The sequence below is a fragment of the Lonchura striata genome, chromosome 6, assembly GCF_046129695.1.
Source record: "Lonchura striata isolate bLonStr1 chromosome 6, bLonStr1.mat, whole genome shotgun sequence".
NCBI classification, from domain to species: domain Eukaryota; kingdom Metazoa; phylum Chordata; class Aves; order Passeriformes; family Estrildidae; genus Lonchura; species Lonchura striata.
This window is the reverse complement of record NC_134608.1, coordinates 23715155-23741702: the sequence shown is the minus strand read 5'-3', so window position 1 is coordinate 23741702 and position 26548 is coordinate 23715155. Positions and strand designations below refer to the sequence as shown.

Below are 26548 nucleotides of genomic sequence, written 5' to 3'. Positions count from 1 at the left end.
AGTAGTGTTCACAGACAATGCTATAAGTAACCTTTATCTTTTGATCTTGGTGACTTATTTATGAGAGTCAAGAGCCAAAATGCAGTCTCAAGAACAGTTCTGAATCACCTCCATATACACATCAAACACAGGTCTCAGTTTGTGCCACTCATACTACCAGCCAGTGCTACAGTAGAATGTAGGCAGGCACTAACAGGACCACCAAAGCCCAGGACACACGGAATGCTAATTACTAGCGGCCCACACATTTTTACTTCATCTTTTTGACTGCAATTTCATGCACTACAGAGACAATGGAAAAGTTCTCTGCCTGAAAACTTAACCAATGACAATATCCAATTATCCTTCCATTCACAGCACAGTTATTATTATCAACAAATCTCATCACAGTTCAACACAATATTAGATTTTTGCTATTTGCAGTTTTATACAACTCCATGGCATTCAGCTCACTGCTCATCTTCATTTCAGAGAGTCCATAAAGTGATTGCTATTTAAATAAAATTATTTAAATGTTACTTATCTTTTGCTAAAAGTCAAAAAGGCATCTTAATCCTGTGTAGTATCAATACATACAGCTGGGGGAAAACTTGTGTTTTGGAAGGATTTCTAAAACATTTATTTTCCACAAGCTCAAATAGCACACTAGAAATAATAAGCTTCTCACTAGGGTCCCTCTTCAGTTTTGCTTGGTCTTTTTTAAATACCCAATTTTAAAAAGCACAAAATGTCCTTGCTTGCATTCAAGGCGAACAAAGTGGTAAGGCACATATTGTATTACTATACTAGTTTCTGCCAGTTTCAGCTGCCTGTTTAGACCAATAGAAAACAGTCATTAGAAAACATCAAAACCAGATGCAGTCTACTGTTGTAAGCGATTCACCCATTTTTGGGAACTCCAAGAGATGCCGTATTTCAGCAAGACACCACAGCTTTATAGTAATCTGCATTTTTGTTTCCATAGCAAAAATCAAACAAGTCACACAATTTAATATGCTGCAGAGGAAAAGAGGGGTGTGTGTGTGTGTCACTACCTTCCTATCTTCCTTTGTAAGCAAGGAAGGAGGAGTAGAGGAGACAATACTTTGGTATCTTGAGTTACATAAAAGAACAGGATTTTCCTACTGAATGATCACAAGGTGGTTATTAGCTGTTGTATGCATGTAAGTGCAAACAGAAAGTTTGTTGCACTCCCATCCTGCCTTCTCAGTTTTGAAAGATCAGTTTGAGAAGGTGCAGATCATGAGGATTTAAGAAACATCACGCCCACCCACACTCTTTTTCTCAGTATTAAGTAGAACATCAGCTTTTAAACAGTTATAAACTTTTTTATTTTGCTGCATTTGCTATCATAAACATAAAGGCTTATGGAAAAGTTCTAGATTACTATAAATGCTACTTTAGTACCTTTTCATTAAATAGAAGATAGATTTTTTTAGAGCTCATCAAGGTCCCAATCCTATTACTCCATATGCTGCCACCCACAAAACAACTTGAGCTCCACTTCAAATAAGAGACAGACCTTCAACATATCTTTTTGGATGTTAACTGGCTGGCAGGAGAAATATTTGTCAAAAATTTTTCAATTGTTTTTAAAACAAGTAACAGACAAGTTGTTACTTCCTTAATTCCATCAGAATGAACAAAAGTCACTCCAAAATATTTTTCTAGAGACTTGCTTAGAAACTAGCAATTTTATGTTGTACAGAAAATGTTCTTAAGTAGCAAAAACACATATCATTCTCCTCTAGCCAAGAGAGCATTTAGAAATTTCATTTCTTTTAGTAATTACTTTTCTTAGATCCTGCAGTATTGTAAATCCTTAAGGAAATCTGTAGCCATTTAAAATACATGATTTTTCTTGCAAGGAGGATGGCTGATACTGCATTGCTTAATAATAAATTTAAAACCCCAAAACAACATTATACAGTATCACAAAGGCAGATTTCTTCCTCTTCAGTTCCAAAATGCAAAATGGAACATTTTCTGAACTTATCTGCCAAAAAGCTATCATAAGGGCTGACAGGAGTTATGAAAGACTGTCCTGTTCTAAACTTAATTCCAAAAGGAATGCATTTACAGTGATTCAGCCACTGAAGAAGTTAAAAATTTCCATTTACATTATTTTGGAAATTACAATTGCTATCTTGTGTACAGTGAAATACAGAGAAAACAAGAAGGAATTATTAATAGTCCTTGAGTTACAGATAAATAAAGAGAAGCAGAAAAATTAATTATGGACTGCAGTCCCTCCTTAGACAAAACTAAGCATCAGGCGGGTGACAAGGTCTCTGGTTTAGACATTAGGTGGTCACAGTAAGAACTAAGCAGCAATTTGGCATATGTTAATACTACTCCTCCCCTCTCTTCACTCTCAAAAATTACTTAAAGAACTAAAACCCAGCATTCTACCTGAGAACTAATAACTTACAGGTACTTACTTTGCAAGGAAAAAACCCTCAAGCATCAAGATAAGCTAAAAACCTAGTCTGTTCAAGGGAAAAAAAATGAATCTATTCTGAAAAAAGGTCAAGTATTTAATATAAATTATGCCACTCTTCCCCCAATTTTTTAAATGCTTATTAAAAAAAGCCTGTTGTAATAATCAGGTATCCTGTGCTCCCCAGTCATGCATCATTCATTTCAAGCCAAAAGAGCAGCATATAAATGATTTAGAGACAGCAAGAAAGTACGGCAATGCAAAATCCTATCGAAGTTGGTAAATCTTCATCCCTCTTTTACTACCAAAATTATACAAATCTACCAGAGAATGGGAACTGGAAGAACAACAACTTCTGAACAGTGTTTTACTGCAGTCCTGAGTCACACTGTGCATACAGAATCTGCAAAATTAACTCAGAAAGCAAGTATCCTCATACAGATTTCAGATAAGACCATGAAGAATTTTTCAAAAGAAAAAGTGTATCAAAAACCTACTCAGCATCGGGGTTAATTTTGACCGTCTAGTACTGCAGTGAGGAAAAGAAGAAACAATTTAGTTTTCTAAAAGAAGAAACAATTTAGTTTTCTAACAACACTCCTATGCAACAGATCCTATAGATACTACTTATTTTAAAACCTCCAGCCCATGTAATGACACTTGTCTCAGATCAGACAATCATCACAATCACTTCAACATTTTTTCTCTTATAATACTAGCAGATTTCCCACAGATTCAACAGTTAAGTGAAAGCTCCTGAAATGCAAGAAAAGACCACACACCAAGGATTCACAGGGCAAGAAATAAATTAAGATAAAGGTGAGCTGGACTAACAAGCTGTTTTCTGAAGTGAGGTCTGTAACTCAGCCATCGCAGCTGCACCACAGGAAGTACCTGCTGGGAGCAACAGAGCAGAGGAACTGAAAGTGAGACTTGACACACCACATTTGCATTAATCTCAAACCAACGAGGAATTGCATTTAAAGTTCTCTTGCTACAATTCAAAATAAAGACACCAGAAGGCCTCAAGCTACTCTCTCATACCTCTGGAATAAAAGGGGGCGGATAACAAGATCATGACTCAGTTGCAGACGGTTTTCTAAAGGCCATCCACAAGGTTTAATTCATCCTAAAGATGCCCTGAAACACTTGCAGCTTTTTTTCTTCCCTTGATAGGTGAAGCCATATGTGCATAGAAGGGAAATAATATTAACTATTTCCTATCCTAAATCCTGCATAGATTTCCAAACTTATCATAACCTAAATGTAATATCCTTGCTTTCCCGTCTTACATGCTGACTAGAGGCGATATATTAGGATATCTGATTATCATCTTAGTATCTCTATCACGCCCACACACAGTGAAGAGAATGCAAGTATTTTCCTGGGGAAATTAACCTGCCCATGTAAGTGTGCAAAAAACGCATCTTAAATACAAACCTCAGGAAAAAGTCCTACACGTGAACATTTTTTTCAATAAACAAGAGAACTAAAACCTCCTCAAACCTCAGATAAGCAGGTCAGATGAGAGATGACATGAAAGCTCAGCTTTTCTACAGCGAAAGACTTCATAGCTGGAAAGGTGAAGGTATTTTATTGGGGCAGTAATTCAGCGCACCACAGCTGTAATTTTAACTCCCCACTACTAGTTTCTCGTAACATACTTTTTTTTCAAGCATACACAAGATCTAAACTCTGTCTGTAGTAAGGCTTATTCTGAGAGAGCTGTCTTGTTATGGAGTAAATTCAGACTCCTGGCTCTCACTTGCTCCGTTCGAGCTGCATTCCCCGCTTCCATCTGAAAGATGAAGAACTTTTTATTACTGCAGCTGTATTTGTTTTGCGTATCAACCAGCCGCTCGCCAACTGGACGTCTGAGCGTTTGTATTCCTCCTCAAGCTACACTATATTAAAAAGATGGGTAGCTTGAAGCGGCGCGTCCCCGTTCCTGCCCAGCTCACGGACTCACACGTACGCACACGGAGAGCAGCTCCGAGCGCAGCCCCAGCACGAACCGGACGGCGCCGGCTCGGGCGCTGCTTCCGCCCGCAGGAACCGGCGAGACGCCGGGCCCGGCCCCGCACGGCTGGGGGGCTCCGCCTGCCCCCGCGGCCGGCACCGCCGCTCCCCCGGCGGTACCTGTTGTTGCGGACGCTGCTCAGGACGCACAGCACCAGCTCCAGGTAAGTCCTCAGCAGGTCGAGCCAGCGCGGGCTCAGCGGCGGCGGCGCCTCCCCGTCCCCCGCCACCGCGGCGCCCTCGCCCGCCGCCGCCCCGCCGCCGCCGGTGGGGTAGTTGTCGGCGGAGAACTGTACGCGGAGCTCACGGACGAACCAGCCGCACTTGCGCATGAGGAACTCGAGGCGCGGGCGCTCGGCGGGCGAGACGCGGAGGCTGAGGCGGAGGCGCGGCCAGAGTGCCGGGTAGAAGAGGCACTCCCGCCAGTGCGAGCAGGCGGCCGAGGCCCGCAGCCGGTCGGGGGCCGCCAGGAAGGAGAAAATGTGGACCACCAGCTCGCTGGGCAGGGAGCCGGCGCCCACCGCCTCCCCGCACACCGACATCCCTGGCGCCGGCCCCAGCCCCGCGGCGGCGGCCCCGGGCGGCGGCCCCGGCCTGGCCTGCGGCTCCTGCGACACAAACAACAACATCAATGACACGGCGCGGGGGGGCGGGCGCCGGCCGGGACGCGCCTGCTGCCGGGACGCACCACCCGTGCCGCCGCCGGAGGGGGGGAGACGAAGGGGCGGAGCGGCCGCTACCACTGCCCGGTACGGCGGGGAGAGGTGGGCCGGAGCACCCAGCCCTGAAGACGGCGCGTGTAGGAATTCACCGCCGGCGCCGCGCTCTGTTTGTGCGGGGCGGCCGGAGCCGCCGCGGCGGAGGGAGGAGGGTTCGCCCCGCGGGGAAAATGGGACGCGCCGGCGGTGGACTGGGGGCGGAGCCGGCGCGCCCGCCCCGCGGGGACGTTGGCCGTGCACCCCCCCGTGCCGGCGGCGCGGCCCCCCCGCTCCCCGCCCTGCTCCCAACGCAGTGCGGCGCAGGCTCCTGCCCGGGGCGCGGCCGGCACCGCGGCCCCCGCGGGCTGCACGGGGGCAGCGCCGGCCGCTGCAGGGGGCAGGCCCGGCACGGCCCCGCCGGGCGCGCCTGCCTGCGCGCCCGGTGTTTAGGAAAACTTGGGAAGGGTGTCTGGTGATGTCTGGTGGCGGCGGCGCCGAGGTCCGTATGGGACCGCACGTACGCCTTTGAGCCAGCAAAATTACCTCAGCAGCATTCCTGCTGCTGCCGCGGGAAACGCGCTGACTACGCAGGAAAGGTGGAGCGCGGCAGAGTCCGACATGTGACAGAACCGGCTGCGAGCCTGGGGGGATACAGGAGAAAATGCTCCAAATCTTAGTATTCTCACTCTCTTAAATCTCACGCACTTTTATAACACCCGTATCAACATCCGCTGTAGGTGTGTAAGGGTGACTTCTGTGCATACAGAGTTTTGAGAGAATTTAAGAGGCTGTTACGTGCTGATGCTGTAAAGGTTGAACAACAAAGTGATGATAATTGCATACATTTTTATAATTAAAAAAACCCCCAAACTTACCGAAATAAAATTGAGTACTGCCAGTATCTTGGAATAATGAACACAGTTTCTGTAACAACTTTATATCCAAGTGTTCAGAAATGTATACCCAAAATAATAAAAGATGTGCTAATAGAAATAAAGTCTAGACTCCTCTGCATACAGAGTAGGCACACATTATAACCAGATTCGTTAGCAACCAAACCTAAACCACCACTCTCCCTTTACTCCATGACTAGCCGTTTTTTCTGTCTCACAGCAGGGGTGAAAAAACAACATCTCTTATCTTTTCTTGCAGCTGATCCTGGGGGAAATGTGTATTCCATTTCCCCTTGATTGGAGAAAAGGAGCCTGTGGAGGCAGATGTTACTATGAAAGTAAGACTACAGGAAATTCCCAGTCCTCTCATCAGGACCAGTACTGCTTCACACACCTGCACAAGTGATTTGAACCAGCATAAACAACTCAGGTAAGTGCTGTGCTATTCCCACTGCAGATTCCACCAAAATTCCCCAGGCAGTCAAGATGCAAGTTCTGAAGCAGCCAAACTCATCAGGCCTAGAAGGATGCAAATGAAAGGAACTTATGCGCCTACATGTCTCCATATTTTAATATCTACTCAACAATTCCCCATTGTTGAGCTGGTGATGAGTCAAAGGACTTCCAAGATTACTGAGTATCTTAATATAAAACAGCATCAAGCTTTGTGATTCAGTTCCTTTGGATTACCAAAGTAGCATCAAGAAAAGTTGGTTTATGAAATTAGTAGTTCTGCATTTATTGTTACCTTTGTTGGATTATATTGGATCAGTAATACAATAGCATGCTGTTTTAGGGAAACTTTCCTGTCTACTTTGGCAGTCACACTCCCACCACCTAAGTTGGGACCGAAATCTCTTCCCAGTGAGTAGCTCCAGTGAGTCTGACTCCCCACGCACCCTCATACTCACACAGTCAGACAAGGTTTCCTTACCATCTCAGCCCTCACTGGTTCCAATCCTTGAAATAATTCAATCTTGATGAAATAACTAAACAACAGCTTGAGCTGGGACCCCAAACAAAGGAAACCCCGGGGTTTTATACCCTCACAATCTAAGCATGGGAATGTTTGGGGGTCCTTGTCTCCTGCCATGTCTCTGAGTGTCTGGTCACCTGGTTGGGCCACAGGCCCCTGAGCTTGTCAAAGGGTTGGCAGTTCACAGCCTCTTGCCTCGGACTCCAGTCATCCAGAGAGCTCAATCTACAGCTTACACTGCAGCTGCAAACCAAGATACCTGCACTGAATATATTCCTCAACAGTACAGTGAAATGGTCTTTTACTGTTACTGGTGCATGGCCATTTAATGAGCTCTGGCTTTTTGTGTTTAAAAAGTCAGTCTCAGAAGCTATTACTTTCAGTTTTGCAGGCTTAAATAAATGAATCTGTCTAAAGCTTCAGGGCACCACAACTGTGGCTGAGTGGTCCAATATGATAAATGCCAGACTTTTTAGGTTCCCTGATAGAATCCATCTGCAGGGCCAGTATGGCAGGCCCAGTCTCTGAGGCTGTTGATTCTGGGTGTTGAATCAGTTTTCCCTGCCTTGTACAGCAGAAATGTGCTTCAGCTTGACTGAAAATTGATTTTACAGTGCAGGCTTTTGTTAGTATTAATGCAATGCCTGCAAGCGGATGGGATAATTACCTCAGAAAAAGACATGCATCTAACTTGCTTGCAGACTTTATGGAACTACCAGGTGGCTCCAGCAGGTAGCTGGTCAATAGTCTTTTTGCTGAAGCATTAGGCTGTCAGTATGATTCCTCCATTAAGCCTCTCACCACACATTTAAAGCTGAGGGAGATAACTACAAATCTTTATGCTGCAAATCAAATTTTCAAATGTTCTGAAATGCAGTGAAGCCATATTGCGCATCTTGGAGGGGCTGGGAAAAAAAAATCATTCCAAAGCAGTTCAAGGCAAGAGATGACAGCCAGTTACCAAGAAGTGACCACAAGTTTTTTCACAGTCCACCGTGGATCAGAAGAGGCCATGCTGTGAGTGAGCCTCAGGAAACCTGATATTGCTAGCAATGACAGCTGCTGTTGGGTTACTTCCCTCTCACCAGGGTTTTCACTGCCTATCAGCACCGCACCAGGAGTGTGCCACGAGCAGCTGTGCTGGCATGGAAGTCAGGAATAGCTGAGTTAAAGTTCACAGGACCTGAAGGTCACTGATTCAGCTGCTAATGTAAAGACCAGAGGCTGCCAACTTCTTCAGGTGCTGGTCACATACAGATAAAGAGCTAAAACCAAAGTGCAAGGTTTTTAAATTACTCAGTCCTTTCTTATTTTATTAGGTACATTGCAAAGACATGTGTGTCTCTGGAATTACTAACTTGGTATATGTTTTTTGTGAGCTACAGTGAACTCTTGGAATTTTCCATCACCAGCTGCAAGAACAGAGAGAGCAGCAAGTCAGAGCAAAGCAGAAACAGAAACGAAGTATTAGTAGGAAACCGGTGTTTCCAAATGTGCTGTAACAAACTGGGATAATGCGTCTTCAGTGTTGATTTATGTAGAAAAAAGAAGCTCAGCAGACTGAACCTTTCCATAAGGTTCCGGCATCATGTTCACCTGTACAGTAACAATCCTTATAAAAAAGGTTTACTTGAAGAGGAATCAGGCTGCAGCTAAAGACGGCAGTCCCGGTAACGTTTCCAGCGGAACCGGGGAAAACCCAAGCACCGGGACGTTGTGTCTTTTCGGGGGCGATGGAAGCAGAGGGCGGCAGCGCCGCCCCGCCCCGCCCCGCGCGGTATTTCCGGCGGGGCTCGTCACGTCCGGGCGGCGGAGATGCCGGTAAGGTGGGTGCTGGGGGTGCTGCGGCCGCTCCTGCGGGACCCGCTGACCCCTGTGGGCGCGGGAGCCCAGCGAGCCGCGGAGCGCGGGGACGCTCCGGCCCTGCTGTCCCTGCTGTCCCCGCTGCCGGGGCCGCCCCTCACGGCTGCGGCCGGACCCGCGCCCTGGGGCGGGCGGCACCTGCCCCGCCGGGCCTCGGCGCTCCGCCCTGCCCCCGGTCCTCCCCGGCCTGCGCCGGGCTCCTCCCGGCCGGGGCGTGGGCAGCCGGGGCTGGCAGCGCCGGCCCTTGTCCCCGTGGGTCACCGGGGGCCCGCCCTGCCGGGTAGGAGCGGACGGGGCAGCGGGTGGGCGCGGGAGGATGGGCGGGCCTGGCCCGCTGCGTGCGGAGGGCTCGGTCACTGCGCTCGCTGTGTGTGGTGTCTTGCCCCTTCACGGCAGGTGAAGCTCAGTGCTGCTGTCAGAGTGTGGGAGGAAGGCTTTTAGGTTCTTTTTTTTAAGCTGATCCAGCTGATTCTTGTTACTTTTTAACGTAGTAGGTTGATAGTTGTGTTGGGAAGGGGAAAAAACTGTATGTAGTTCACATTTTTCTCCCATCAGTAGTGTCTGAGTGTTTTCCCAGCAAGCAAGAAAAGCTTGCTCTCCTGTTTCCCTTTTAGGACAAGCATCATATGAGTATTTATGAAATAAGTTCTATTTATCTGGGCTCATCAAGAAATTAAATTTCTGATTCTGTGAAATATCTCGACTGACAGGAAGAACTGATGTTTCCTGCTGACAGGTTGTTTGTATATGGCTCCTTTTTATCAGTCATTTGGATAATTCCACTGTGTTGTGGGCTGGGAGTTCAGCTTCCTCATATCTTGAATACTTTATGTGATTTGCAGTTGATCCCATAAGTTTCCAGAACAATCAAGGCAATTATCCATTAAAAATTAGTGATTGCAAACAAAATGTGGTAAATAACATTGTAACATTGTGAAATTAATTTTAAAGGCTATTTTGTTGATTCACTGAAAACAGAAATCCAGAAACCTCAGTTAATGAATTTTACTGATACCTCAATGTATATTTTACAGTTGCATCAACACGTTCACTTCTTTTTGCTTTGCTCTTGTTTTTCAGTTCCTCTTTCTTTGTTTCCTTTTTTGTTGTTTTAGGTTAAATTAATTATTTCTGCAGCAGAGCTTCTTGCAGAAGGACCACCACACTGGTTTGCACTTAGGAAAATATGAAAATAAGCAGGGAGTGTTGTCCTCTCTGAACTAAAAAAAAAAAATAAAAAAATTAAAAAATCTGTGCCTTGTTGAGAACAGCTGCAGGAGTTGGACACTTGAATCAATGTTATCGGATGAGTTAGAATCCAAACCTGAGGTGAGCAATTATGAACTGAGTTTGGTTCCCAGGAACGTTTATAGGCAACACTTAGAGCTCATGAGTTTACTCAGATTGCTGCTTACATACTAATTTTCCAAGTGTTTTTAGTGACATTTGCTAATGCTTCCATGTTTTGATTTGAATGGTAAAAAATTAGAAAATATTGCAAGTTTCTTTCACCTCCTTTCAAGTATCAACCAATATTCTTGCCTGTTCTCAGATTACATATTTTTCCACTATTACAGCACTATTTTGTTATGAGAATAAAATAAATTAACAAATTGACTATTTCTTTCCCTCAAAGCAAATTGACTCTACTTGGTTTTGGACAATCTGGATTATTATATCAGCATCAGCCAGTTCTGTTCTTCAAAGTATTCGTGTTTCCATTAAGCAGTTGGCAGAAGTGGTAGGCAGCAGCACACAGGAGATCCCAGTTGCTCAGTGTGGAGCTGCTGGACTGTTCCAGGTTCAGCTGGGCATGAATTGCAAGGACATTTGTGTATGCACAGCTGGCCGCAACCACAGGTAAAGCATGAACATACACATTATCACATGCACAGGGAAAGCGTGAACAACCATGGTTTGCTATAGCTGTAGTAGCTATATATATATATAGAGAGAGAGAGAGAGAGAGAGGGCTATTGCTGTACCCTCATTACTTGACTCTCATGCATACTCACATTCACATGGTCTCTGCCAGGCCTGCAGTTCTGCCCAGAGCCAGGACTTTTAAGCCGCTTTCTGGCTGGAATATTTTTTGGTTTTTGTTTTTTTTTTTTTTCCTAGACTGTGGTAGCCTCCTACTTGTAGTAAACTAGAAGCTTACTAGCAGTAGACTCACTTGTGAGTAGAGTATTTAGGAATGTCTTTGGTAATTAGATAGGAGGGGATGGCAGTGATGAGGCACAGCAATGTATTGACTAGCAGCCAGCAAACATATGTTTGGAGTCTCTTCTCTCCCCCCTGTACCTGGTTATTCATTTATCTGCCTTGAGTCCTCCTGTGATCCTCCTCCTACACATAGCATAATAAACTTAACACATCCTGCTGTCCTTGTTATCTTGGGTAGTAAGTTTGGTCTGTTGTATGAGACCCTTTCTGATAAGCCATAATAGCTTTTTTCCTTAGTTAAAATTTCTGGTTGAACGTTTACAAGATGTCACTCTTAACAGTGGCTCACTAATCAGTTGCTGAGAAGTTCTGGGTTTTGTTGCTCTTACCTGTAATATGCTAGCTACAAGTGTCTGCAATTTGTTACACTCAACACCACCACCACCTGCTGCCTCTCCTATTTCTTAACTCATTTTTCGGGTTGAATGGCCATTAGTTATCTCTGTTCATTTCCCCACTTAAAGATGCAGGGGTTGTTATCACTTGGTATTCTTGCTTTTTGTGGTTCTCAGCTTTACCTCTGCAGATGGCTAATGTCCTGGAGCAGAGGACATAGTACAGCTATGAAATATGTTTTGGGGAAGTTTGTAAGACTTAATTGAATGGTTTTTGTTAAGTCTTGTTTCTATCCCTATAAGCAATACAGTATGTATCTTAAACTGGTGCTCTAAAAAGAATTACATGCTGGTTATGCATTACAGCTCATGTGATGTGTTAAGGCATTTGTTTCTTAACAGAGCAGCCCTTCCAATCACACTGTTCAGGAAAAGTAGCTGCAAATTCATACTAGCTCTGAGTAGTCTCAGCACAATCTGCAAAGTGCTCCTCTCTCGTGCCTCAATATTCTTCTGAGTTCTGAACGATAAGGTGGGAGGGCTTTGTTACTTTTGTCTGTGAATGGGTGGGTTCCCTTAGATTATTTCTGACAGCCAAGGACTAGGACAGTTGGAATGCTCATTGCTCATTCCTCAAGTAGGAGCTGTAACTGGTCCTTGTCTTTTCTCAACATGAGTAAGGTATTTATTAATTAGGCTTGCTTACATAATCGTCCTATTTCCTCATGGCAGAGTTGCATTTCCGTCCCAGCAAGCCCATAATAAAAGTTAGCTGTTTATTCTCCAGAAGAAACAGGCCTGGTAAATAAAAAAAGTTAACAGTGGTTGTTGCAGAGGGCATCCTTTCTGTAGATGCTTTCTTCTAAACTATGTTCCTCAATCTTGATCGAGGCTATTTTATACTAAAAATTTTGATTTATTTCCATACATACATACACTTTTGTTTTAGTTCTGATTATGAAACTTGGGTGTTAAGTTAGTTTCACATCAAAGCAATAGAAAATAGTGCTGGTAGATACTCTTTTTACACTTTCCCCAAATAGCAGTTCAAATGTCTCAGAAAGTAAATAATGATTTTACATCCTCTAGGGAGCCATGTTATCACACCACAATTCTTATAGCCACAGATGTTTTTTCATATACCCTATCATGTGAGATATATATTAAGAGCTAGCTGTATTTCTGTGACATGTGGATAACAACAATCAAAGCACTATGTCTCTATTGCATAGGCTTCTTTGCTACTGGCTTTATCCCTAAAGAAGCCACCAACATACCATTAAATACTTAATGCTTGAGTAGAGGTGAATCCTCCTTTCATAGAAAGTTACAAAGTTGCTTGGAGACTATTGTATGAACAGGTGGATCTGCTTTTTCTTCTGGACTCCCTGCCCCCAAAGCTATGTAACTATCATTCCTCATGGAACTGCTAAGATTTGCATTTTGCATGCTTTAAGCCTTCAAGGTGATTTATTACTTGCATGTATTTCCAGTCACCTCCACCATACTGGTCCAGTGTGGGGTGCTTTCTGCTCTTGGGGTAACTCTTAGCACAGTCAAATGAGTTATAACTATGTTCTGTAAATGGAGTTAGTTATTGAAAAGGGGGTGAAGAGAGGTATTTTAGCCTCTCTCTCCTCCTCAGTGCCTCACACGGAGAGACGCTTGTGATTTCATTAGTTTCCCAGAGGGTGTATGGGAGGAGGACATCCCAGTTTCTAGGTAACAAGCCTTCTGCCCTGCACACCCTTCAGCTCCAGCCCCTCCTTTCTCCTCCCCCTCCACTCAATTTTTTTTTTACCTCTATTTTGTTGTGGTCTACTGGTTAAATTTAGAACAGGAATGGTTTTGATTAAAGACATGGTTGCTCTGGGAATCTAGTCTAGCTCTCCAGCTGTCTAGTGGGAGGATAGATCTGAGGTTCTGGAGAACCTTCTTACCCTGTCCCTCCCAGCAACCCCTACTTCAGCTAAAGCAGCTGGCTGACACTTCTTGGCTTTTGAATCATCTATTATGGGACAAACTTAAGATGATGCCTCCCAGGTGGCTATATCATCATTTGTTTCTGGTTTGGTTGTTTGTGGGGTTGTTTGGTTTTGTTTAGTGTTTTTTTTTTGTTTGTTTGTTTGTTTTTTTGTTTTGGTTTGAGGTTTTTTTTGGGTTTTGTTGGGTTTTTTATTTCGTTAAGGATTTCTAGTAGAGGTTATCAGTTCTTTAAACAGTTTTTTGGTTGTTGTTTGTTGTAGGGCTTTTTTTTCCCCTCTCAGGTCAGGGACATTATTCAAGTCTCTTGGTAATGCAAGCATTCTGCATTGCTTGCAGTGATAGACCCTGGCATAATCCTGTCCAACCATTTCTTGTTGACCAGCATTGATAACAAGTATCTGCTTAGTGACAACAGCCAAGAAATATTTTACATTTTTTAATACATTCACTGTCTGTATTATTTACAGGATTTTCAGGTATGTGACATTTCAGCTGAAGTAGTTAAAGGAGGGTATATTCAAGAAGGTGATATGGCAGAGCAAAAATAAAATTCTTTATGCCAAGATGCACTTCAACTTTGCCCTCCAAGGATTATGGGTTCTCTCAGTATGATTCATGTCTGTCCCATAAAGTTTGAATCTTTTAAGTCAAGGATGTCTTTTTGCAATATTAAGATTTACTTCAAATTCCATGGGATGTCTTAGCTATAGAGTAAAGCCACCTCACACCTCTTACTGTTCCTACAGTATTCTCTTAATACTCTGTGCATTCAATTTCCCTAACTACAAGTATTCTAGTTTCCCAAGATGACTTATCTGCTTTGCTTACAAATTCTAGCACTTCAACATAGTGGATCAGTCTCTTCCCTATGTAGGGATTCTACAGTCACCATCTCAGGAATATTTACAGCCCATTTGGGGCCTGTTTGTGATCCCAGATGTTTTTTTGGTTATGGGATCTGTCAAACTGTACAATCTAGGAGATTCCTGCCTTCCTAGTCTTTCAGACATGAGACCATCAGACAGTTCCCAGGTGCACACAGAAGTGCACCTGGGCCTGATCTGCCAAAATATGCCTGTGCACACACAGACAGTACAGACATTATGGCTGTGGCAGGATAGGGCTTTTACCAGCACACTCAAACACAAATGGCATTCCCCTGGGAAAGAAAGGTCACAAATGGCCTGATCCTGTTCCTGCTTATCAGGTAAAAAGGTTTGACATTTGCTGGCATATCACACATGTCCTCCCTTGGCTGACATGCATACTTGTGGTTGTTTATTTGTCCACTCTTTGCCAAACCTCGAGTCCTTCCATTATCTATATCCAGGCCTTGGGCTTTTTAATTCAGCTTCTGGCCAGGATTTTGGGTTTCCAGATTGTGTTTTTCTGTATTTCACAGTCTATGCAAAAGTGAATTTAATCAAATGAATGTACTCAGAAACCATTTAGGAGCAGAAAGCATTAGAGAGGATGAGGTAGACTCCAGTGGTTATGCAGGGCAGCAGCCTGCTAATGTGGTAACCAGTATTATCCCCAATCCTTTCTGTTCCCAGTAGTTGTTTCTCTCCTATCTGCCTTGATCCCTCCATTTCCTCGCCTTTGATCCTTCCCTGAAATATCCATAAGTTTCTCACAGTCCCACAGTTTCCACTCAAGGTACCTTGATATGTTTTACCTAGTCCCAGAATTTCCCCCATGTCCCATAGAAAGTTTGCTCTTGCAGATGAGATATGGGTTCTGGTAACCCAAGATAACATTGTTCCTATTCCTTACAAAGTTTCTGGTTGAATTTTTTTCAAGATCATACTCAAGTTATTCCTGTACTGGCCCATCCATCAGTGTCCTAGGAGTTCTGGATATTTTTACTCTCTCCTATCTGCAGTTTGCTAGCGTTTGTTAGTGTTTATGTATCTGTGCATTTAATTTATAACCTATTCTTTCCTAGATTTCTTTGCTGAATAGCCAATTACCAGATACCCTTATAATTTCCTATTTACTTTCAGCTGCAAAACCATGTTGCAAGAAGCTTGGGACAGCATGACACAATGCTTGTAATGAGTTCTTTCTATTCAACTTGCTGTAGTTCTCCACAAAGGTATTCAATGATTTTGAACAGGAAAGTTTAGGAAAAATCAGTCAAGATAAAACTAACATGAAAACTTTTTATTTTGTCTGAATTATTTGAGTTGATGATTGGTTTGCTTTAGTTTATGTGAAGAGTTGAGGTTTTTTTACTTCACATTTTAATAATGGGCATGATTCATGTTGGTTTGTTTCCTTCTGCTTTTTTTGCCCCAATTCTCTGTACTAGTTTGTCATTACAAAGCAAATTAAAAGGAACTTATTTCTTCTGAACATCTGTTTCTGGTTGTTGCATTTTGCTTTTCTCTAGTGGCTTAATGTTGATATGTTGAAGTGGAAGGTTTGAAGCAAAGCTTTCTTCTTGAAGGAGGCAAGTTTCATTTAGGTCTTTTTGTATAAAAATAGGCAAGTCCATAAAACAGGTGTTTCATGTTGGAGTAAGAAGCAGTAGGGCTCATCAGCATGAAAGATAGTCTAATAATTTAGATCTATGTTAGTGCTCACAGTTTAGTCTCTACTTTTTCTTTCTGGTTACGTTGCACATTATTCCTAACTCTCTTTTTACATCCCTTTCTCCTATTTTTAAAATCCTAAATTAGAATCCCCTCCCCCTGGGGAGGGGACTGTCTCTTATTGCCTATGTATTTTTTTTTTGACAACATAAAAATAGATTCATCTTCTTGCTAGGTCCTCTGGATAATCTTATATCTAAGACGAAACAATTCTAACCTTTCAAGCTGCCATCTGGCTTGTGGCCTAGTTCAAATGGCACATTGCCATCTGAATGACTGCAGGACTTAATTTGTAGCTTCATAATTGTCAGTGATGACAGCCTGCTCCTAAGGGAGGGTGAGCAGGGAGTCAAAGATGATCCCAGCCCAGGCAGTGCCCTCACAGAGCAGGGCACAATACTGCAGCACCTGAGCATGGAAGGCAGAAATAGGTGCTGTAATCCACAGCCCTCAGCCCTGGATAAGGCAAAGTGGTGACCCAGTCCAGGGTCTATCCAGAGTCCAGGTAGGAGCAGCAGAAGATAGGGCTGGAGACACAGTAGAAATCTGAGGTTCATCCAGTAGACAGGTAAGCCTACAGCACAACTCGGGAAGGGAATGAATGATTGGCCCAGGCTGAGCATAAAAGGAGGCCCTAGGGAGACAGTGTGAGTGCAGGTCTCAGGGAGACCAATCAGGGCTGTTAAAGCTGTTAACAGCAGCTCTTTGAGGGTAAAGTGTTTGAGAAAGCATCAGTGTTTCTAGTGTTCTGAGAGGAAATGAGCATAGAGAAATCAGAGCACAAAATACTGTTTTCTTTACAGTTCCTTTGATTTAACAGGCTTTCTCTTGATGTAAGAGACACTGTAAGAGGCTGCTGTCTGCTACAGGAATAATTTGGAATTAGATGCCAATAGTTCTGAAAAGGAAGTACTAAGGCAATCACAACATACAAAATAAAAATCAAATTATCTGTGACTGGTGGGTTTTAATCACAAATATACAATGGGCACATCAGGATTTTTAGTGTTTTTCTTTTGACACTGATGAACTATATCACTGCACAGACAGCTCCATCTAGGCTCTCTGTGACTACATGTTAAAATGTGTCACAATGAGGGTAGTAGTTTTTAAATACCTATCTTGTACAATTTCCTTCTAAATGCCAAAGATAAAAGTTTGCTGCATACAGTTGTTTGCTAGACAGCAGCAGAATGCAGGATTTTTGTCAAGGAGTTTCCTAGAGATAAGGAACTTGAGGTTTAATTTTTTTGTGTATTGTTAGTGTCCATATTTCTTCATTCGGTGTTAAAAAAAACCCCTGAGAATGTGAGTACATGAGTTAATTTGTTTGACAGAACTTAAAGGCAAACAAATAGATGCTACATGGAGGTTTTGAGCAGTATTTTCTCTGAAACATGGAGTATGGTCTGGGTGTGTTACAACTGGCCACCTATCTTTCTGAAGTGTAAATCCCTTCAGGGGAGAGATTTGAGACCATGTTTAAAAAAGCTCATGCAGTTCACAGAATTTGTTCAGTCCGTTGCAAAAGTTGGACTGTGTTATCTCCTAACTCCTAGCAGCACTTCCTTTGTTAAATCAAAATGAACACAGACTGAGTGCTTGTAGCTTTATCCTCATTAATATGGGCAGCACAAAGTACCTGATTCTGTGTTCAAGGGTTGCTGCCTAAGGAAAACCTTCATGGATTTCTTTGGGATCTATCCTCACACTTCTCATTTCACTTGCTGACTAGACTGTCTTGGGGTTCATTAGCATATGACATGCACTGGAAATTAGTGTGTGCCTCTAGAGACCCACTGTAGAGAGCAGGACCACATAGGAAGAAGGTAAGAATGGAGTTTAATAAGAAGACAGGATGGAATGCAAGACTTAGGCCGTGCCAGACAACTGAATTGACCAACTTCCTGCTTATGTGCAATGGGCCCCTTTTATCCTTCCCTCTCCATTTTCTTATGTTTGTTCTGCCTTGATCCATCTTGATCCTTTCCTTTTCCTGCCTTTGGCCTTTCCCTTAAACAATGCCTAATAAGTCCTGTACAAATCCCTCAAAAATTTTTGACCAGTCCCAAATCCTCCCCAGGGAATGTATCTCAGTTTAAGTCCTATACCTCTTTATGCAATAGTCCCCCTTGTTTCGTGTAGTATTTTGGAGAGGGTTTCTTCTGTTAATCCCCTTAGTGGGTGGGTTGGTTGTCCATCTTTGATGGTTTTATGAGTCATTGATTTGGATGGGTGAGGCTGTCTGTATTCTTCCCTTTGTCAACCCAACCGTGTTTCTCTGATTGTTATCTGCTTGTTTTGCATACCCATATGGTAGACATCTTTGTAACTAGTCTTCTGATTGCCTTTTTTAATTTAGAAAAGGCCAGCTTTCAGTTAAATATTTAAACACAATAATTTAAAAAAATACCTGTACCAAAGGCTGAGTGTGGAAAGCATTACCTTGAAATGTTAGACCATAATAAAGTATCAAGTGGTAAAATATTAATTAAAAATAAATATAGCCTAACTTGACTTACTTTGCAATGATCCAGAGCTGTTTATTATATGTTGAATGAGAAGTTTGTAGGTATTTCAGAGATAACAAACAATTCTTTCCTTGTATTAATGTAAATTGAAAAGTTTCCGTTTTTATCTGTGTGTATTCATGGTATTATATTCAATGTCTCCTACAAGACAGTAAGGACTACTAGTTTGACTGGATTTAGTTAAATTATTTGTGCTGCTCTTGACCTAATCTTCAGTATGTTTTTTCAGCTGCTGGTTCAGTTTGTTCAAAATACTTCTATTCCACTGGGACAAGGACTAGTGGAATCAGAACCAAAAGACATCACCTGTCTCTCTCTGCTTCCTGTTACTGAGACCTCAGAATGCAACAGACTCATGTTGCCAGGTAAAATCTATGTGGCAGATCTTTGTGACCCTGCCCTTCATACAGCTGTCTTTACTTAACCACTCTGCTCCCACTGTTTCTTGCTGATAAGACATTCCAGGGATGGAGGAACAAGTTCAGCAGAGTGACTGAATCTTCTCACTTAATAGTGAATTCTGACTAGTTAGAAACTTCCTCTTCCCTTCTCTCTCAAGTTCTGGGGCTTTTTTTCTTAGGAAAATAATTTCATAGGTGTCCTTTAGTCATAGTGTATTTATACTTTTATTTACTCTGGTTTCACTTCCCTCATTAGATGATGAAAGAGATCTCACTTCTCCAAGTCACACTAATTCTTCCAAAGATGTTTCTTCATCTGCTGTCTTGAGAAGTCTCCAGGTAAATGTAGGCCCTGATGGAGAGGAAACAAGGGCACAGAATGTACAGAAACCATCTGAACTTCTGTCAACTCCAGAAACTTCTAGTTTATTGCAAGACTTCCAGCCTAGCGACAGCACTTCATTCATTCTTCTCAATCTAACAAGAGCAGGTAATTGTCCTTCTGTTTGTCATCTGGCTGGATATGTCTCAGGAGAATGCAGGAGATACAACTCTCTCCCTGCTGCTTATGAAGAAGAAAGATCATTACATTTTCTGGGCATTATTGGATATTTTTAGAGCATTTAGTCATCAGCACCTTTCTACAATTTAGAGATCGGTGGAGACTTTTCCAGGGCAGCTATTTCATCCATGCTATGAACACTAATCTCTGAGAAGCAAAAGAAATTTCCCTCTGTTACATTATTGTTTCACAAATTTGTCTTCTCTTCTAGGGCTGGGGTCTCCCGCAGAGCACTTGGTGTTTGTTCAAGATGAAGCAGAAGATTCTGGCAATGACTTTCTCTCCCACGATAGCACAGACAGCAGTACCCCATGGTTCCTACGAGTGCAAGAATTGGCCCATGACAGTTTAATTGCTGCCACTCGGGCACAGCTCGCAAAGAATGCCAAAGCAAGCAATAATGGTAGGAGATCCACAGATTGTGTCTCAAAAGTTGAATGTTCTATACAAGACCCTTAGTTTCACATTGTTTCTTCCTCTCTTTAATTCTCTCTTGCTTTGAATCAGTTATGACATCTTCAAATAATCAGTGACAGAATGATACAGAACAATTCTGTCTTTTTGTTCATGATAAATAGGCTTCTCATGTTTTCTTGGGGAATGAACTCTAGTGGAACCATCTGTTCATTGTAGCCTACTAGTTCTCCAGTACATGTAAAGAATATCTTCTTTCTGAATGCAGCTGCTTGTTTTTCAACTTTTATTTTCACTTTTGAGAGCCTATTTTTAATACATACTATGAATTATACTTTCTTTTTAGCTCCACTGTGTTTGGAGATCTGTTTTCTGGAGAATTCATAATTGAATTTAGTCACATGCTTTCTGACTTAATTATTTTAATAAATAATTGCACGCAAATGCAATACCTCTTATTTTAGCTAAGGTGTTTCTAAAAGCAGCTTAGCTAATAGGTGATAGTTGGCTGACAGTTAAAATTGGTTGTTTGGTATTGATATAGAGACCATTTTTACAATTTCTGGTGCATTGGCTTTCTATTCTTTTTGTGATAAGCCTTATCTGGTAGCAGCAGATCTGATCCAGATGACTTGTTAGGAATACCTGGTAGGGTTTGCAAGTCTGTGTCTGATCACTATTACAGGCTAGGCAGCAGCATAGGACATGCTAAACAATTAGTAGCCAGACACATGCCTGATTTACAATCCTGTATCATATATAATGCTGTTTTTCCTATTAACTTTGACACATTATAGTAATCTGTATATTTTTTCGATTTCAGTAGGCTTTTTTTTTTTCCAGGGGAAAATGTTCATCTTTGCACAGGAGACGGGCAGCCAAAAGATTCAAGCCCCATTCCTCATTTATCTCGTGTGGAAAGAAAGCTGAAGTGCACGGTTGAGGGCTGTGATCGGACGTTTGTATGGCCAGCTCACTTCAAGTATCATCTGAAAACACACCGGTGAGCAGAATGAACCTATTTGTGGTTATGACCTTGAAAAAATGCACTGTCTATTTGAGATAATGTTAGGTTTTGACATTAACAAGCTGCGAAAACCTGGCACTATTCATATAAATAATACATCTGTTGAGTGCTTTAAGTCAATTATTCTGAAAAACTTGGATTAGATTTATATGATTTTGCAGGTACTTGTTATGTTTGGTTTAGAATTTTTGTATTTTAACAGGTATTTAATAAAAGAAAGAAGTCAAGTGTTCATGAAAAAATGCATTGCGGTAGCTGGCAATGAAACAGCTTTTTGTTGCTTTCCAGTAACGACCGCTCCTTCACCTGCCCAGCAGAAGGTTGTGGAAAAAGTTTCTACGTCTTGCAGAGGCTGAAGGTGCACATGAGAACTCACAATGGCGAAAAACCCTTTGTGTGCACAGAACTGGGCTGTGGTAAACAGTTCACAACAGCTGGAAATCTGAAGAATCACCTACGAATTCACACTGGTGTGTTTTGGGCCTCACCTATTTGTGTTCTGCTGAGGTGGGGTCTTTCCTGAGGAATAAACCGCTTCCTCCTCTGTCCTCAAACTACTGAAAGTATTATGTTGTTTACCTCTGCCCTCCATTAATGTCCCTTTTCTGTCAATTCACCTTGATCTATAGGTCAGATAAATCAAGTGCTAATTTGTCACTATTCTGTATAGTTTCACACAGGCTTTACCTTTCAAATGGTGTGCGGTGATGCTGTATTCCGTTCCAACGCCTATTCTGAAGATTCCCTTGCAGTTATGTGATGGAGGGAGGGGTGTGTGAAACTAAACTGTTATCTAGGGAGTAGTTAGTGAACATGACTTCTGAAATTGTGTTTTATAAAGAGGTTGTTTGAAATTCCTGAAAGTCGCAATAGCTTAGATAGTAGGCACTGTACTGACATGTGCCTGACTAACTAGCTTGTGTTACCCGTGTTGTTTGTAGAATGACTACATTTGGGACATACGGGGAAATGAGGAATGCAGTGGAATGAGTAGCAAAGAAAAGTAGAAAAAAGCGTTAATTAGAAGACAGCAGTATGGTGTGCAAACTGCTGTTTGTGCCAATTCTAATTTGGGATGTTAGTATATGCTGAAGCCTGTGTACTCTCAAGTCATGCCCAACTTTTTATAGTAAATAAAAAAAGAACCTTCATTTCACAGTGCTGTATTTTATACATGGTTTGTTTATGATGGCTCCTCTGGAGAACATGATCCTGCCTTTCAGTATTTTCAGAAGTTGGTATAGCAGTCAAAGGGCTTTAGGTGTTTTTGTACTATAAAGTTTGAGAGAGGCACAAAAGTTACTGTTGAAATGACCAGCAATATAATAGTGACCAGCAATTTAATTAATGACCAGCAAAGTTCATAGTGAATAAACTGGTGATTTTGTTTGTTTAGTTTTTTAAGCTTTAGGGTTATCACAACACTTAAACAAATGGCCCAGTTCAGGCTTCTCGGAATATTGTTAGAGATTCCCTGATGGCTTCGCAAGCATTGTATTACAGTTGGTTAACATTTCAAAATAACCTTGACAAAAATGAGAGAACAAGGCCTCCCTGGTAAAATGAAATTACAGATTATGTGGGTCGCCAGCAGCTGTTTGTGCCTTCTGCCTTACTTAAACATGACCGTATGGTATGTGGTTTGTCGATGCACATGGGAAAAGACTGCTATTTTAAAGTATGTGCAGTCTAGCTGGAACACATGGTTTGGGGGCAGATGTTGGGATGTAGTTAAAAACTGTATACCAATAATAAAATTTTGAATATGTAATGTAGTAACAGCAGCTATACTTTTTGCAGTTTTCTTTTGCACTTACAGCTCTCAGCCAAGGTGCAGATTAACTTTATAGGCCCAACTGATACATGCACAGTCCTCACTGATAAGAGCGTTCCGTAACCAGCAGAGTAGTAGCTTCTGGAGGAGTGAATTGCAACTTTCTAAACTGCAAATGGATAATATGGAATTAAGCATTTGATCAGACCAAAGGTGTTATCAAATTGCAGGTGTAAATAGCTCTAGGGTGTTTTATAGATGGAACTGTGCACTGTTATTTAGGTCAATGATAGTTTTTCCAAACTTCTAAAGATTTATATCAAGCCAGAAAGTACAAAAGTGTTTGAGACTCTGCTACATATTTCAGCTTTGTAACAGCAATTGGAACATGCTGTGTTGATTCTTTTTGCTTGCAGCTGTCAAATGCTATTGTAGATAAGAGGCTAATAAATGAGCTGTAGGAAGAAGAGTTCTAAAGGCAAATCCACAGTAAAAATGCCTTTAAAAACAAGTTTACTCTGAAAGAATTACATATATGTTGTACAATAAATTGTTAAAATAGCTTGCTTAATTTCCTGTGGTCTTGCTATTACTTTTGTACAGGGGTCTAGTTAAAGACTTGAAATCATAGTGTTAAACGTGGTATATTGAGCTCTTTAGAGGGGTGTTGCAAGCAAAAGTTATGTCTAGCTTTATTAAGAGAATGTTCAAAACAGATTAATTTTATTGAACTGCATTAATATAGTAGCCTCACAGTTTATCATAATTTAAATAAATAAAAAATAGCTGGGATATAAATTTCAGCCCATGAGAACAATTTGTGCCTTGAATTACAGTTTCACTTCACATAGATATAAATGACTGACACATCTCTCACAGGATTTTGGCAAGTTCAGCCTGATCTAAAGTATAGAATCTGATAGGAAGGGAAATACAGTTAATGGGATTTTTGGCACTGAGAGGCAGAAAGGGAGCAGGACCCTCTGAGTGTGTGGAATGAGAGCTGGTTGTTGAGAACTGCAAATAGAAGATGTATCATAGATCAAGTAGTTTTGTATTACTCTATTAGAATTTATATACTTGGAAGATTATCTAGAAACAGTGGTCCCTTGCTTCACTTTCAGTGAATGATGGTCTAAGAATATTTTAAAATAATGCCTCTGTTTACTCTGGTGAAGAGAATGCTGTAAAAGCCTTAGGAAGTTAAGGAGAGGTGTGCAATTTCCATGGAACTCTGATATACATACGGCCAAATGGGAGAATGGAGTAGATGGAGTCCAGGCTGTTCTCAGGGACTTGAGCAATCAGATTAAGTTGTGATCCCAAAATCTAAGAACTTACTTTTCCCTTGTAGGGGAAAAACCCTTTCTGTGTCAGGCACAGGGATGTGGTCGCTCCTTTGCTGAATACTCCAGTCTTCGGAAACATTTGGTTGTCCACTCAGGTAGGAGTCTTCATCTGACATTCTGTGATCTGTCTGAAAAAAGACCTTTATTGTAGGACTTTGATTTTATTTCCTTAAGAAAAATCCTGGTTTATAAAGAACTTCCGGTTATAGTGTTTTTTGGCTTCCCTTTCATGATGCCTGTACCCTATACTCTTTAATTTTTTAGGTTGTTTCTATTTCTGAACTCAAATTACATTTTTAAAATTATTTAAATAATTGTCTCTAAAATGTCATGAAGTGAATATATTTCATAGCTGCCATTAGCTTATTTAAGAGAGACTCTAGCATCTCTGTATATTAACCACAGTCATTTGAATCTGGATTTCTGCCATAGGTAGGGTTTTCCGTTATTTTTTCCTACTACATACTTGTAATTGAACAAAGGTTTAGGTGGAAAGGTATTTCACAAGTGTTTCAAAGCTTCTGCCTTCTGTTTTGATTGATCTATCTTAAATATCATCAGCACAATGAAAATGGTATGTTTGGGAATGGGAGATTTTATTGAGGTAATAACATCTGGGATTGAGTTCTCCATGCATTTCTGTCCTGTCTCCTTGGCTTCCATGCCATTGAGCCAAGGAGTATGGACAGCGTGCTTGTATTGTGAAAATGATGAACTGCTCTGAAATGAAAATCCTTTCACAGTGACAAGTCATCATCAAGTCTTTACTTAGTAATGTAAACCAGATGCTGTAATTCATTGTGTGATGGCAAGAGACAGCTTCCTTGCCTCTGGTCATTTTATTCTATATGTGGGACATTAAGTATTTCCATATCAATGAGTAAATTATTTCAAATAACTTGTTCCCTCTCATCAGTCTGACTTGAAGATTTTGTGACTCTTTAGACTTGAGTTATCCAACAACTGCCATTACTGATATCTAAACCTCTTCTGTTGTAGAAGCTTATGACCCTCCAGGAGATGGGAATACTTCTCATTCAGTTTTTACTGATAAATTAGTACCAGTGGTATTAACAGCCATTTCAAAACTGTTATTAGTTGATGAGGTCTCTTCTCCCAATTTGGTAATTCTTGGGATATTTCTTCCCCCTTTGACTCCAAGGAGTGAAGCCCCATCAGTGCCAAATTTGTGGGAAGACATTTTCCCAGAGTGGTAGCAGAAATGTGCATATGAGGAAACACCACTCCCGGATTGGAACAGCTGGCAGCAGGGAGCGAGAACAGCCAGGTAAAGAAGGGTGCACAGTCACTCTGGGGGGAAAGTGCAGGAAAAAAATAAGTGGATGGTTGAAGAAAAGATATTTGTCCTGATAATATGAGACCTCAAGCCAGTAAGAAACAAAAGTCTGTTCCTCTTGGAGATAAGGACTGTTTACCCTTTTCTAGGACAGAAGACAAAGGTGTATTTTTGTATGGCAGTCAAGGGGCAGATATGTTTATTGTTTTTGAAATCAATATGAATCTAGTTGGGGTTTTTTATGTGGATTTTTTCCGTTGGTTATGTTTTCTTGTTGCAAGCAGCCTGGGTTTTTTACACAATGTGAATTATTTAAAGAGAAAGCCAATCCTGTACAAGATCCCACCATAGTAAGGTTCAAAACAATAAACAGTGTTTTCTATCCATTGGAGCATTGGCTACCCAAAGAGTAGGAATGGATAAAGTAGGTGTCTAGGGAAGAACTCAATATGACTTGAAGTGGGGCAGGGATTGTATCATATATTGCAGTGTAATTGCATCATGGGAATTTTCTTTTACCCTTTTCTTTTTGCAATAGAGTCACTGATGGGGAGCAGTTTGCTGGAAGAATCAACAGTGCATAGTAAGAATCTCATCTCCATGAACTCTCAGCCCAGCCTTGGTGTTGAGTCTCTGCACCTGCCAGACACTGAGACAATTATTGGAGTAGAAGAGGGTGAGACCAGCTGCTCTTTTTTCCGCCCTCTTATATGTGGTGACTGAGATGGGATCAATCATTCCTTTTTGAGGCTCACCATATTGCAGTGGGGTGAATGAACATTACTTTAACTGTGCACAGAGGGGTGGGTAGATAATGGATGAATCCTAAAACTGGAGTTGGAGATCTGCTGGACCAAGTTTCTCTCTTGCAGAGCTTGAAAGGTGAAGTCTGCTTAGGTGTTACTTAGCCCATGTTGTGGAACACCATTACAAAACTGCTTATGCAGTCCATCTCCTAAAGCCTAATGTGTTTGTTTTGCTGGAGCACCTAGGAGCCCCAGCTAAGGACCAGGACCTCATTGTGCTAGGCACTGTTCAAATATTCAGTATCTTGAGGAACAGGCCTTCCTTCCACCCTGTACCTTCAGAGACTATATTCTAATACATCTCACTGTCAGAAGCTGACTTACTATATGAAATAAATGTACTACTTGATACCA

The 26548-nt window shown here is 41.8% G+C and overlaps 2 protein-coding genes across 5 annotated transcripts in view; one reads left to right on the top strand and one right to left on the bottom strand.

Moving 5' to 3' along the window:
* The window catches only part of FBXO33 (F-box protein 33), a 19435-nt gene extending 14419 nt beyond the window's left edge, over positions 1-5016 (bottom strand). Inside the window, exon 1 of the mRNA XM_021542735.3 lies at positions 4580-5016. Coding sequence (XP_021398410.3) covers positions 4580-5001 — 422 coding nt within the window. The 5' untranslated portion in view covers positions 5002-5016. The remainder of the gene's footprint in view (positions 1-4579) is intronic.
* Positions 4520-26548, top strand: ZNF410 (zinc finger protein 410). Of its 4 annotated transcripts, XM_031504981.2 has the most exons (11): positions 4520-4623; positions 6310-6480; positions 10005-10218; positions 18794-18929; positions 19222-19455; positions 19739-19930; positions 20785-20944; positions 21257-21438; positions 24097-24186; positions 25254-25379; positions 25927-26548. In XM_031504981.2, the coding sequence occupies exons 3-11, from the start codon at positions 10186-10188 to the stop codon at positions 26109-26111; spliced, it is 1338 nt and encodes a 445-aa protein (XP_031360841.1). In that variant the 5' UTR covers positions 4520-4623; positions 6310-6480; positions 10005-10185; the 3' UTR covers positions 26112-26548. The 4 variants fall into 4 exon arrangements, with proteins under 4 accessions (XP_031360841.1, XP_021398416.1, XP_021398417.1 ...); XM_021542741.3 differs by lacking the exons at positions 4520-4623; positions 6310-6480 and adding an exon at positions 8803-8847; XM_021542742.3 differs by lacking the exons at positions 4520-4623; positions 6310-6480 and adding an exon at positions 8804-8852.